This window comes from Bidens hawaiensis, unplaced genomic scaffold (genome assembly GCF_021521415.1).
Source record: "Bidens hawaiensis isolate Kalapana, Puna unplaced genomic scaffold, B.hawaiensis_p1.1 tig00020502_1, whole genome shotgun sequence".
NCBI classification, from domain to species: Eukaryota; Viridiplantae; Streptophyta; class Magnoliopsida; order Asterales; family Asteraceae; genus Bidens; species Bidens hawaiensis.
Genome location: NW_027493130.1, coordinates 82,283 through 97,470, shown reverse-complemented (window position 1 = coordinate 97,470; position 15,188 = coordinate 82,283). Strand labels below are relative to the sequence as shown.

At 33.2% G+C, this 15,188-nt stretch overlaps 1 protein-coding gene across 1 annotated transcript; it reads left to right on the top strand.

The window, feature by feature from the left end:
- Positions 1-7,154: 7,154 nt before the first annotated feature.
- On the top strand, positions 7,155-13,152 carry LOC143560875 (vacuolar sorting protein 39-like). The gene is made up of 11 exons (XM_077049069.1): positions 7,155-7,564; positions 7,635-7,846; positions 7,912-8,043; positions 8,128-8,271; positions 8,511-8,623; positions 9,362-10,118; positions 10,200-10,421; positions 10,924-11,166; positions 11,236-11,688; positions 11,826-11,924; positions 12,682-13,152. The coding sequence occupies exons 1-11, from the start codon at positions 7,162-7,164 to the stop codon at positions 12,874-12,876; spliced, it is 2,973 nt and encodes a 990-aa protein (XP_076905184.1). The 5' UTR covers positions 7,155-7,161; the 3' UTR covers positions 12,877-13,152.
- The last annotated feature ends 2,036 nt before the right edge of the window (positions 13,153-15,188 follow it).

Sequence of the window (15,188 nt, the reverse complement as noted above, 5' to 3'; positions counted from 1 at the left end):
CTATTTTTATAACCTTTATCTTGTAATAATTCTAACCAATTCAATATTTCAAATCTGATTAAGTGTGAATCTAAGTTCATTTCATTCAACTAGTTTGATAGGGTTTCATGCATCATAAGTATTCTATTCAAATTCTATTCTTTCAATCTACAAATCAACAAAGTTTATATTTCTAGTTGTTGTCCATTTAATCAATGTGCTAACTAATACATACATTTAATCATGCACCCTATCTTACTTCAAAGATGTAACTCATCACACATTAAACACATTCACACCAAGTATTCATATCAAGATAAAAAATTTAACTTTTTATTAATTAAAGTTTCCTCTATTAGCAGTTTTAACAATCTTTGTTAATCTTCTAGTATCAACTATTGATTCTATGTGTTTACTAGCATATATCTATCTTATTTTCAACTAGATTATTCCATATCATTTCTTGATTCAACAATCCATCCACAATCCCTCAATTAATTCAAAATCCAAAAATTCCCAATTTTCCAATTATGAACAAGTTCTTGTTTTTTTATCTCTAACAACAAGTTTCCAATAATTCAAGTCCATATTAACAAATTAATGATCAATAATCAATCCAAATCCATTCTAACATCAAACCCTAACATCAAGTTCATTCAAGTTTATATCAATCAATCAAGAGATCCAACAAAACTTATAATCAAACTTAGCAATCAATGTATGATCTTCAAGATGAATGTATGCATATGTAAATGGGTTTAATCTCTCCTCTAACACACACATACATACATACATACATACATACGGCCCATATATACACACATACATTATTCATATATTCAACTTTCAAGCTCCAATCAACTCAAGAATAACTAATCTAATGCTTCTTGTGACATTCGTCATTTTCCGATCCGATTCGTTTTTGCCTTCGTATTGTAAACTGACCCGATTCGTATCCCGAACCTTTGATATTATTAAAATGATATATTTATCTTTCATAATCATATCATGCTTGTCGGATTGCAAAAACTCCTTTTACAGCTCTTAAAATGCTCATATAACGCTCAAAACACCTCGAAACGAACTGCAGGGACCAAACCTGCCAAACAATCAAAGTTGGAGACCAACCCCACCCCTAGGGGCGGGGCGCCGCGCAGCCACTAAGGGACAGGGGGTCGTGCGGCGCCTAGCCATGCCTGCAGTCTCAAATTCGTTTTTTTGTTGTTTTGTTGCATTATTTGACTTGTTTTACCAATTAAAACACATGCAAGTCTTGATATAAAACATGAGAATAAACTTTGACCATTACCCTATATAAATAAGCTTATCTTCTTCCTTTCAACTTTGTTCATTCACTTATCTTCTCTCCCAAACAAAGAACACAAATTCATCTCTTCAAGGTTTCTTAATAATCAAACAAGAACCATCCTTTAATTTTGTTTTGTTACTTAGTAATTGAAGCTTGTTGTACAGCATATATATAATATGCGCCCCTTGTTTACCTTCGGCTTTCACCCTCTCCGGCCATGGTCGGTTGAGGTGATACGCTACAAGGCAAGGCTACATGGAGGACTCATTATAGTCCTTGATTATACTATATTTCCTTTAATGCTTACTAGTCTTGTTTAAAGTATAAGTAGTTTAGTTTCTAATTCATGTTAAATGAGTTCCATGGTATTGGGTATGAAGTGTCACACCCCAACCTAAGGCTGAAATGTCGGGGCGTGAGCTGATTGCCACAGTTCTCAATGTACTAACATAAAATTTTAAAATGACAATATCTAATTAATTTATTTATTATCAAACAACATTTATATACAACAAAAGTAAAGAAAAGTATAAATACAAAACCAACTATTCTTGTATATGTTCAATATCCTAAGTCATCTCTACGTGAGCTTCAGTTCGATAAGCAATCCAAATATATAACCTGCAAATGCGTACAAAATATATGTTTGTCAACAACACATGTTAAGTGAGTAGATCACCAGCTTTGACACAAACAAAAATGGTAATAATATATAATGATATAAATGAATAAAAATAGGCAAAACTGTTATCTGTGAGTATAAACAATGAAATCGTTAAGCAAGTAATGAGATGTCGGTGAAACCATTGCCAATGCGACCGGGCTCTGGCCACTACGACGGTCGTATGATCATACTATAATGAGATTATGTTGGACCTCTCTGAATGCGATTCAAGTAAGCAAGTAAGCAAATAGCAAGTAACAGACAGTCATTTAATTGATACACAGCACAAAGATCACAGTTTGCGTTTGAGAAATAACAAGATAAATAATCTGATAAACGGTACGCAAGTGTCCCAAAACATTTGAAAACAAGCAAAATAGGGGAGTGATTACTCACCTGATTAGTAGAACAAAACACAAGTGAGGATGTGAGAATGATGAACCCTTCGGAATTTACCATCAAGGATTCCTAATAACATAATATTATGAATTAATTAATAATGAGATAACATGTATAATATATTTAGGATTTCGGTGTGATTTAAGTTATGTTTGTGATTATAATATTATGGATTGAACGATTGAACTCTACGGTCATTGTTTTTAATAGTCTTATTAATTATAAATTTTCCAATAATTACCCATGATATAATATATAATTAAATACTTAAATAATTTAATTATATAAGATATGTTTGAAATAATAAAATCTAAACAAATAAATGATTAGATATACAATTTAACTAAAATGATTTGATTAATAAAAGGAGATATAATATCTCAGTGAATATGATATAAGTATATAAGTGTTTTAAATAAATAATTATAATAATAATAACCAAATAAATATGAATTGGATTATATATATAAGTAAATAAATGTTTAACTAGTTTTAATATATGTGATAACATTGCTTAAATAAATATATTGCAAACTATACTTATAACCGTTTAAAATAAATAGTAATATATAATTTGACATAATATCAACCAATAATGTATTCTAAATCTTTTAATGAAAATTTACGGTAAAAAATATATAGTTAACCATTTTAATACGTTTATTATACTTTTTGCTTAAAACAACTAATACGTATATATTAAAGAATAAAGTTTGCAAAAATGTTTAACGACAAGAAATCACTAATATTAGTGTGAGTTTTATTAAAGTAACGATGATTTTATATTATTAAAAGTATACTTATAATGCATACATACATATATATATACACACACACACGAAAGTCTTTAACGAGTTTTGACAAAACAATAAATTCCAAGATGTCGGTTTTGATAAAACATTGTATATTTTATATTAAATATTAATTATAATACTTTACAAAATCCTTAACTAAACAAAAACATTGAGAAAGAAAAGAGAAGCAAAAAGAAAGAAATAAAATGTGTGTCCAGGGTCTCGAACTCGAAACCTGGCTAATACAATGAATCACAGCCTACGTTGACAACCACCAGGCCAAGCGGTCGTGATGTTTAAAATACAAAAACAAAAACTTTTATGTTACAACCTCTCAAACCCAAATCAAATGATAAAACCCTAGATGATTAAATTGATCACATCGTTAATGGGTTGTTTAATTAGGACTAGTGCTAATGATCATAGATTAAAAACGACCATGTTGCATGACTTAATTACTTGATTAGAGAACTAATTGGTGATGAACGGCTATTAGTTTATGGCGACACAAAACAGATTAGTATGGATCATTGCAGACTAGCATGTTGAAATTAAACAGAGGGCTTAGGTTCGCCTAGTTGTGAGGGAGGTGTAGGTGTGTTTAATTGCGTTCTTGATAACTATAGAGGGTAGAACAGTGATGTGCGAAAAACTATATATAAATATTAATAACTAATTCTCGCAATTCAACACTAAGTCTTAAATTTATAAAACCAAACAATTCTAACTAAACTTCACACAAACGGCAAGTGTACCGGTCGCGTAGCAGCACAGTCTAATGGAAGTCCGGATGTCGAACACAAAGACACATGAGAACGGCTCAGATAATTAACCCTAATCTAAGTCCTACCTAAATAATATATTTATTTATCTTAATTATTTAAACTAACTAAACTTAACTAACTCAACTTAGCTAACGATGAAACTTAACGGAACTAACGATAATAAGAAAACGAATCACGAGGTAGGATGACTTAACGGTCGTAAAATGACACGGGTGCTAACATGTGGTTGAAACCAGAGTTCTAAAGATGAGCTAACATAGGTGAGGTCGAGGAAACTGGTCCCTACGGTCAGTTTTACCAGAAAACCTTAACGACGTCTAGATAGCTTTTAATTCATGGTTGTTAATCTATGTACCCTAATAACTCCTCACTTGGTCCATGTCTAAGTTACAGATCTCACTAAGGCTCGAGCTAATTACAAACCTACGAGAAGAGGGGTAATTCAATACTAAAGACAAAATAACTCAACTTACAAACTTAACCTAGCCGACAATGGGAAAACCGCACGTGGTCTTGAAACGACTAACCCGATCAACTAACTAGCAAGATAAGCCGACACCTAAGGTTTTGGTCCAACTCAAAGGTGGTGAACCTACTGACTTTAATGATCCAAGAAACACAAAGGCTAATGGTATACCTACCGCAATCAATCAACACACAAAGTATTAACCGAAACATGCAATTAACGCCTACACGAAACTAATTCATGCAATAATCAACCACACGGGGCGCATGCAACCTGAGATACATCTATGGCAGCGGGTATACATGGAATAATATCATAAAATATGAACTTTATAATAGAAAAACAATCAACCACTTGTTAAGCATCCTAAACTAGTTAATTTTAACCGTTAACCATCAAACCTAGGTGATTCAAACAAGTTTAGCCAATAATTATGAACGAACAGCAGATAATAATCATAATTAAGCTCAAGGTATCCATTACAAACTGATTGGAACTTGTTTCAAAGTCTAAAACTCAAAAACGAACTCACAAACGTTAAAACAAGCAAAACCGACAACCGGTTGATGAAACTCCGATCCGGAAGCTCCTCCTTCTTGTTATTTCGACTTTTGCAGATCTTGGAAGGCTGGAATGATCATTCTTTTCGTTCATAGGGTTTAGGGTTTTTAAATATATCATTAAACACCCCTTCCTAATATAAAACATGTTAAAACAAGCCCACAAGGCCCACTAGAAGACAAAATAGACGTTTTTATGATTTCTCAACATTCTTGGCAGCCTTGGGACATGTTGGAATCCACCACATGCTGCTTGAATGGTATGACCTGGTCGCGTAGCTCGACCATGCCTTTTTCTAACGTTTTTCAACTTCCAGCTCGTTTATCTTCGTACGTGCGTACCGACTTCATCCGAGCTCCGTTTTAGCTGATTCTTTCTCCATTTAACTCGTTTTCTCGCTCTCTTCAACATGGGACCTATCACATACCCAAAAGTGTAAATTCATGAAAGAACTATTGATATTCGTTAACGTTTAAGCACAAATTAACATGAAACTATTAGGAAAACATGTGGGTTTTACACCACATCAAACAGCGAATGAAATATGACGGGTTACTTGATTTGTCAATACGAATATTATTGATCAACTTAACTAAATAAAGAGCGTCGGTTAGGCCGTAATAGGCAAGATTGACAACCTTTTGATTTGATTTCCAAGTTTACGGCGTGAATTATGGTCCAAGAATGATAAACGGGTCTCGGTTATTCTGATGTATTATGTACATATTTGATAGATGTTATCTGTCTGATTACTGGAACATATCTCATTTCATTTACATTAATTTAAAAGAATAATATAACAATCGACTTGCGTTCTCCTTCCGATCAAAAGCTCTAAAACAACAGTTTAAAATCTAGAAAAAAAACAAAACATTAATGCAGTTAAGTGTTTTCATAATGGAGGTCCACTGAGAAAAAAATGTCTTTCAGTCGTTTGGTAACCCACATGATGGGACGAGTTATGTGGACCATCCGACGATCTAAGTAATTATGGAGGCCTAGATAATTATCGAAGTCCTCGCATGGAAATCATAATGCGTGCAATTGTGTGTCATAATATAGAATCGAAGGCAGTTGGGGTAACGGTACAAATGTAGAGATGATAAGGACATGGTGGATACGCCACTGGTACATCCTATATACAAGTGCCCTTATCGGATTTCATTTGAAGCGTTGCTCCGAATACTCAAGGTTTCACAATTATGATTAAAATTTTAAAGGTTATTCCTTAAAATTTAAATATGTTAATTATATTACTTATTGTTTAGTTTTCTCTATTTACGGGACGAAATTCCCTAAAGTAAGGGTGACTGTAACAACTCGGGTTTGTCGTTTAATTATTAATGTTTAATACCCGACCCGTTTTCGCTATCGGGTAATTTAATCATCAAAGCATCGCGTTTATTGAGCCGTTAAATTTTTACTATCATTCCACACATGGCGTGAATATTTCGGGTTTCATGTCTTCTCTAGGGCGCTGATATATATGTGCTCGAATGAGTTTGAATTTCAAATTTTTATTATCGTTCGAGTATACAATAAAGATTTACTATCTGTTTGAAATTCACATTGGCAATCCACATACTATGAAACTATAATAAAGTGGCAATTTATTATAGTTAAACATTAGATTTGTTTATCGATTTATTATATGTTTTGTTGAGTAAAAAAATATAAATAAATTGTTGAGTACTTGAATATTTGAATATAAATTCGTTGTGGACCTATGTATATGAATTTGTGATTTTAGTTTTTATTATAACTTGAATTTAGGGCTAATAAAACGATTATCGAAAAGAATACTCAACGAGTTTGAATCCTCCTTCAATGAATTTATGTTCCTTCACCTAGTTTGAAAAATTGAACATTTACTTTGTTAGAAGGTCGACCACTGTAAAAAAGGAAAACTCGAGTCATATGAAAAAAGTCTTGAACTGAGTTTGCCTTAATTCGGTTAATAATGCATGACACCCTAGGATTTTTTATGTTTATAAAATGAAAAGGAAAACAAGTATAAAACCGAAGACTAGAAATGATTTATTCATAAAACGTTATATTTCAAACAACTTGATTTTCCAATAATAGCAGCTAAACCCCAAGCAAATGAATCCCACCAACAAACCTTCAAAAGCCTGGCTGGCTGAGAGAGAGAAGTAACCCACCCAGCAAACAAATCATCATCCGTGGAAGGAGAAAACGATAAGATGGTGCACAGCGCCTACGACTCAGTGGAACTGGTCAACTCCTGCCCTGCGAAGATCGAGGCCGTGGAATCCTACGGCTCAAGCCTCCTGGTGGCCTGCGCCGACGGATCTCTCCGAATCTACGGCCCACGATCATCGGGTGAATTAAAAAGAGAAGGCGGTTACTCACTTGAACGAAGTGTGAATGGGTTCTCCAGAAGGCCTATGCTGGCCATGGAGGTGCTGGGGTCCCGAGAGCTCTTGCTTTCGCTCTCGGAGTCCATTTCTTTCCATAAGCTCCCGAGTCTGGAGACGCTGGCGGTTATTACCAAGGCTAAGGGAGCCAACGCCTACTCCTGGGACGATCGCAGAGGCTTTTTGTGTTTCGCAAGGCAGAAGAGGATTTGCATTTTTAGACATGAAGGTAGTAAACTCACACTCAACTCTCTCTGTTGATAGTCAATTGAAAATAATTGCTTGGAGTTTATTGATAGGCGGCCGTGGTTTTGTTGAGGTCAAGGAATTTGGAGTTCCAGATACCGTCAAATCAATCTCATGGTGTGGAGAGAATATATGCTTCGGGATTAGAAGGGAATACATGATACTCAATGCTTCCAACGGTGCCTTATCCGAGATCTTCCCGTCCGGCAGGATTGCTCCACCCTTAGTGGTGTCTCTTCCGTCCGGAGAGCTACTTTTAGGCAAGGTAATTGCCATTATTATTATCTCATCATCAACAGGCTTCATATCATTAACGTTCACGCTTTCTAGGATAACATCGGAGTGCTTGTGGATCAAAATGGCAAGCTACTTCAAGAAGGCAGGATTTGTTGGTCAGAGGCCCCTGCGGCTGTTGTAATTCAGAAGCCTTATGCAACTGCCCTTTTACCAAGGCATATTGAGGTTGGATTTCTTGTTTCATGTTCACACTGACATAACATTTTATGCTTTGGGACTTATGAGCTATTGTACGCTTGAGGTTTGCAGATACGCTCTTTAAGAGTGCCTTATCCTTTGATACAAACAGTTGTTCTTCGTGATGTGTGTCGTATTCACCAAGGAAACAATGCTATTATTGTTTCCTTAAGCAATTCTGTTTATGGATTGTTTCCTGTACCTCTTGGTGCTCAGGTATGTCTAAAATTCTTATAAAGTTCCAAATATTTACTTGATAACTTGATGTATGAAAACCTAAGTATCAAATGCAGTATTTCACATAACATTCCATCATTGTCAGTTACAATAATCCATTTGATAATGTGCAAAATTAAGATAAAAGGCAATCTTTGTATGTTCTCACTTCACATTGAGTAGTCGAGTAGATAAGTGGATTGATAGGGCATATAACTAAAGCACTTCATGCAATGCAGATTGTACAACTTACAGCATCTGGAAATTTTGAGGAAGCTTTAGCATTATGTAAGCTGCTTCCACCAGAAGATTCCAGCCTTCGAGCTTCAAAGGAGCAATCAATTCATATTAGGTACAATTTTGCATATTATGTTTTTCTTTATATGTCAACTAGCTTTAGAACCCGTGTTATGCACGGGATGCTTAAAAGAAATACAATTAAGCTATAGATATTAAATGATTAAACTTAAATTTTTTTTTATATTTTATCAATGTAAATGGTTTTATAAGTTCACCCCGTATTCGTAGAATATTCCACTAGAAAATATAATATGAACTTATATGTGAGGTTGAATGAATATGCGAGGATAAAGTTGCTATTCATTCATAATTATTTCTTATCTTTATCATCTTAGACCTATAAATATCATTCATTGAATTTCATCACAATCATCTCATACACTCAAAAGTGTATATAAATTGATTTAATAATTAAATAATGTGGACCTTATTTTATTAAAAACATAGATAATTTGATTATATTGACATAAATACTCACATTTTAAACCCTATAATTTAGGTAATTAGTTATTTGTTTAAATGATTAATTGATATGTTTTGATTACATTGACATAAATATGTTTTCATTAAAAATAGAAAAATAGTTTGAGCGCTATTTGATTAAATGATGGATTATATGTTTTAATTACAATGACATAAATATATTTTCATTAAAAATAGAATAATAGTTTGAGCGGGAAATTCATGCTAGCAATGAATCTCCAAGTGACATGTGTCCACAGTTATTTTATTTTATTAGAATAGGTAGATATACATCTACGTCAGCTTAAATATGTTTTGTTTGTTGCAGATACGCGCATTATTTGTTTGAAAATGGGAGTTATGAGGAAGCAATGGAGCATTTTCTCCCATCTCAAGTGGAAATAACATATGTGCTATCTTTATATCCATCTATTGTTATTCCCAAATCGTCCTTGGTGAGTGAACCAGATAAGTTTCTGGATGTGGGTGGCGAGGCATATCTATCAAGGGGCAATTCGGGTATTTCAGATGATATGGAACCATCTTCTAACGTATCAGAATATGACGAGAATTCAGCTCTTGAGTCCAAGAAAATGTCTCATAATACTTTAATGGCTCTCGTTAAATTCCTTCAGAAAAAACGAAACAATATTATTGGAAAGGCGGCTGCTGAGGGGACAGATGAGGTTATTTCAGATGTTGTTGGACATACGTTTGGTTCTTATGAAAGTAGCCGGCCGAAGCGGTCAACAAAAGTCAAAGTCAACGTAGCCCTTGACTCGGGTGCTAGAGAGATGGCAGCAATATTGGACACTGCTTTATTACAAGCCCTACTTTTGACTGGTCAAACTGCTGCTGCTTTGGATTTATTAAAAGGTCTTAATTATTGTGATGTGAAAATATGCGAGGAAATATTAAGAAATGGGAATCAGTATTTATGTTTGTTAGAGCTTTATAAATGCAACTCATTGCATCGCGAAGCTCTTAAACTTCTTCATCAGTTAGTTGAAGAGTCCAAATCGGATGAACCGAGAATCGAGCTCACTCAAAAGTTCAAGCCCGAGATGATTATTGAATATCTAAAAGCAAGCTCTTTTCTACCTATTTGTTTTACTTTTCTTTATGTGTGGTAATAATAATCAAAATGTGTGAATTCTGTTTTGCAGCCTTTATGTGGGGTCGACCCGATGATTGTATTGGAATTCTCAATGCTCGTTCTTGAAAGTTGCCCAACACAAACGATTGAGCTTTTTTTATCAGGAAATATTCCTGCTGACTTGGTGAACTCATACTTAAAACAACACGCGCCCAACATGCAAGCTACATATTTAGAGTTAATGCTTTCAATGAACGAAAGCAGTATCTCTGGAAACTTGCAGAATGAAATGGTACATTCTCATCCTTTTAGACTTGTAAAGGAACCGGAAGAACACGAACGGACATTGGACAGAGCTTGTTTATGTTCGTTTATGTTTGTTCATTTATATACTAAAGCTAAACTAATGGTTCATGAACGTAAACGAAAACAAACTAACATAAATGACCAAACATAAACCAAGATGACGTGAATATCCAAATTTAAGTCTAAAATACATTATCATTACATCAAACATTTCAAAATCAAACAAATATATGTAAAGGGTGTTTTAAAATATGAAAATCAACTTCATTTCAAATTAATATTGGTAATAAATAAATTTGAATGAATTTTAAACGAACATAAACGAATGAATAAATATAAATGAATGAACAGATGCAAATGAACAAACATCTAGCCGACCGGTTCATGAACGGTTCACTGAGTCTACAGTTCGTTTAAAAGCCTACATCCTTTTCACCATATTGTAACACACACACACACACTAAAGGTGTTTTATATGTTTTTTGTAGGTGCAAATATATCTTTCAGATGTACTCGATTGGTACGCTGACCTTGCTGCTCATAACAAATGGGATGAAAAAACTTACACTCCAACACGAAAAAAACTTTTATCTGCATTGGAGGGTATTTCAGGATACACACCTGAGGTTTTATTAAAACGGCTACCTACAACTGCTTTTTTTGAAGAACGTGCTCTTTTACTAGGCAAAATGAACCAACACGAGCTCGCATTGTCTATTTACATTCACAAGGTTGACTTTCTCAAATACAAGTTTTCAGTCAATGTTAATTTATTTCATTAACTTTTTGAAAATATCCAGCTTCACGTTCCCGAGCTTGCACTATCATATTGTGATCGTGTGTACGAGTCAATGCTTAATCAACAACCCGCAAAAGCTTCCGGAAATATCTACCTAACGTTACTGCAAATCTATTTGAATCCTCGGAGGACAACAAAGGATATTGAGAAGAGAATAAGTAACCTAGTATCGACTCCGACTCCTAAGGTGGGTGGGTCGGCGGTTAAAGGTAATAAAGGACGAGGGTTTGGTAAGAAAATTGCGGATATTGAAGGTGCGGTTGAAGATACTAGAATCAGCCCGAGTGGGACCGATAGTGGGAAAAGTGATGGTGACGGTGAAGATGATGATGGTGATGTTGATGGAGTTTCTAATATTATGCTCGATGAGGTTCTTGATGTTTTGAGTCAGAGGTGGGACCGGGTCAATGGAGCACAGGCTCTTAAACTTTTACCTAAAGAGACTAAACTACAGGTAATCTCTTACTCTTTTTTATTTTTTCATTGTTTTCTTTCAACTTCTTTACTCAATTTCTTTAAACAAAGTATGTATCATTGTGATTAGTTAATGCATTAAGTTAAAGTTTATGAGTTTTTGGTTTGATTGGTCAGAACTTAATTCCTTTTCTTGGACCTCTGCTGAGAAGAACCAGTGAAGCACACAGAAACTTTGCAGTTATTAGAAGATTGAGAGAAAGTGAGAACCTCCAGGTATCTCTCTCTCTCTCTCCACACACACACACTGTTTAATTTACGAATAAGAAAATCCGTTTTATGGGCATATATAACTATCAAATTAGTTTGTCCATATGCACTTTTTAGTTTGGTACTGTAACAACGCATGTTAGTGAAATAATCTAGACATGTGTAGGTTATATTATATACATATACAGAAATTTAAACTAATTTCTTTAGTTTTAGGTGCGAGAAGAGTGAGAAACAACAAACATTACCATTTTCTTTTATTTATACAATTTTTAAGATTGAGAAACTGAATGTTCATTTTCTTCCTTGTGTTCTCGCTATAGTGTTCTTCATAGATCCCACACGCGTGAGCGCGTGCACACGCATGCAAAAAAAGTTAATTTATTGTTTTAAAAAAATTTAAAATACAAGAAAAGGATTTAAATGCAATGTTTTTTCAGCTCTTCTAACGTTCTAATAACATCAACAAAATTTTTTTGTTTAACCAACACACATGTAAATCATGTGTAGGTAAACATTTATAAAAACATATGAATATATTAGTTTAATGGTTTCTAATTTCTTATATAAGGAAGTAAGTTTTTTAAACTATGAACCGTTGATTGAATATGCATTATGTAGTTTATTACAGAGTCAAAATTTGCCAAATACTCGAAACAAGTGATTATTTCAAGCACATCTAAACCGTAAAACACCATCTCAAGCATAAAAAATACAACCCGCTTCGTTTAAGACTGAAGAGGTGTTTGGATACAATGTGCAGGCTAAAGATGAGTTGTACAAGCAAAGAAAAGCAGTTGTGAAGGTAACAGGCGACAGCATGTGTTCCCTTTGTAACAAGAAAATAGGAACCAGTGTTTTTGCTGTCTATCCTAACGGAACCACACTCGTGCACTTTGTTTGCTTTCGTGACTCCCAAAATATGAAGGCTACCGGTAAAGGTAGGAGAATAAGATAGTCTGCAAATCCCAACTTCGAAACTTCAAAGTCGTGATTTAACATTTGCGATTCAGCTGCAAAAGCCGGAAAACAGTGTGCAAAGCTTGTGCTTTGTTATGTAGAGTTTGTTAAGAATTATGAGTGGTGCTAGTGTGGGGTTGGTATGACAAGTGCTTTGTGAAAGTTGTATTTATCAATGTATTGATATTGTGTATAGACAGCAGGCTTGAGGTTTATTTGTATTGTTGTTCGATGCATGTCATTGGGGTTGAATATCATTTCTAAATTCATATTTGATTTGCTATCTGTTACGGGTGTAACCGGGCTCCAACTCCTAAGTGCTGTACACAAAAAACTGGTGTTTAAAAGATATGTATAAACACTCATAGAGGTGCCTTTACATGTGTTTTAAGATCATTTTGAGCTCTATAAGTTAGTTTCATTATATCACATATAACTCTTTTTTTTTTATAAAAAAAGTTTATTTATATTTTAATCTTGATTGCATTTATTCTAATATATTTATACTATTAAATATTAAATGCAACTTATTATTTCTATAAAAATAATAATAAGCCTACCTAGGCTTGTGAGATTACTCAATCTTAGCTTGGTGTATATATATATATATATATATATATATGGAAGGGTTATTTTGAGAACCATGGTGAGTTTTAAGAACTTTAAGAACTCAATTTTGAACCACACATTTAGTTAAATGATATGAAATATGTGGTTGAGATTAAATTTAATTAAAAAATGAAACAGGAGAGATAATAAGTATTTTTTATAATTACACAAGTTTAAACGTTAGTTACACATGTGTAAAAAGTTGATTCGGTGTGTAAAAAAATACCGTAATTTTTTGTACATCACTTACACTTTCGTATTACACATGTGTAAAAAAAATTTGAAATTTTTTTTTTGTTACGTTGAGTTCTTAAAACTCAAAGTGGTTCTTAAAAGAAATTAATCCTATATATATATATGTTTAAGTTTAAAAGAGAAGTCAAGTTATTGTGAGAAGTGAAATAAATCAATCTAGCCAATTATATTTTTTCTTTTCTTTTTCTATTTTAATTAAATAATGGGATAGAATGATAAAACTTTCTATGTTATTTATATGGAAACTTTTAATGCTATTTTTAGATATTTTCATATGTTTAAATAAATATTTTATTCATGACAACAAAATTAAGAAACTGTTAGCATATTGACATTATTTGATTACACATTCTAAATCTTTAAAACAAAATTATTCATTATTCATATTTATCCTTTCTTATTTAATTTCTTTTGTTACTAGGATATAACCCGTGTTACACACGGGTTGAAATTTGATATGTAACAAAGTGTATATAAACAAACATAAGATATCAATTTACAAACAAAAAGAAATCATATATCTCTATACTGGAGATATAGAAAATAACATTGTCTACATATAAAGTTACTAATTAAACAAACTTAAGTTTATAACAAAAGTCATGAAAATATTAGATATTAACAGTCTTAAACCAACATGATCTTCATAATTTCCGTCCTCCAACAAAATCATCCGGCCTTAATGCCTGAAAAAAACAAACAAACCATGGAACTCAATTAAGTATTAAACAAAAATGTTAACGTATTTCATAATGACTTTATGTGAACATAAATATGTAAATAACTTTGTTGCACTAAACACAAAATGTGAAAATGTAACATAACTTTTGTAAGGCCCCGTTACCGGTGCCCTACATTTGGTGTTGGAATTACTCATAAACACAGTTCTAAATATCAGAGTTAATTAAAACTTTCACGGAATAATATAAAACATCAACCATTCATTACAATTATCCATAATTTGTCTTTTAAAACATAATATAAATTATAACATTCAAAAAATCATGAAAAATCTTTAGATGCCAGCCTCTTCAACCTGCCATGTGTCCATCTCAAACCAGCTGTTTCAATCTGTTAACCTGCGTGCATACTAAAAATCAGCTACGCTGAGTGAGTTCTAGTTAATCACACATTATACCATACATACACTTACCTTCAATTATGCATCCGAAGACACATAATAATTACTTTACTATTTTACTTTCATTACATAAGTTCATACATACGTTCATACTTTATTACTTTCATACTATATAAATTACTGTCCTTTTCTATCTCGGATATTATTAGGGTCCGATCCCTTCCTTTTCTATCTCAGATATTATTAGGGTCTGATCCCTCTTTCCTTTGTCTGTCTCATATATTATTAGGGTCTGATCCCTTTCTTGTCTATATCAGATATTATTAGGGTCTGATCCCTTTTTACTTCTCTATCTAAGATATTAT

Bases quoted from the DNA above. Each gene is read 5' to 3' on its own strand.
- LOC143560875 (XM_077049069.1), top strand. From the start codon at position 7,162: ATGGTGCACAGCGCCTACGACTCAGTGGAACTGGTCAACTCCTGCCCT. The intron at 7,847-7,911 runs GTAATTGCCATT...CACGCTTTCTAG, and splicing joins GAGAGCTACTTTTAGGCAAG to GATAACATCGGAGTGCTTGT. The intron at 11,689-11,825 runs GTAATCTCTTAC...TTGATTGGTCAG, and splicing joins CTAAAGAGACTAAACTACAG to AACTTAATTCCTTTTCTTGG.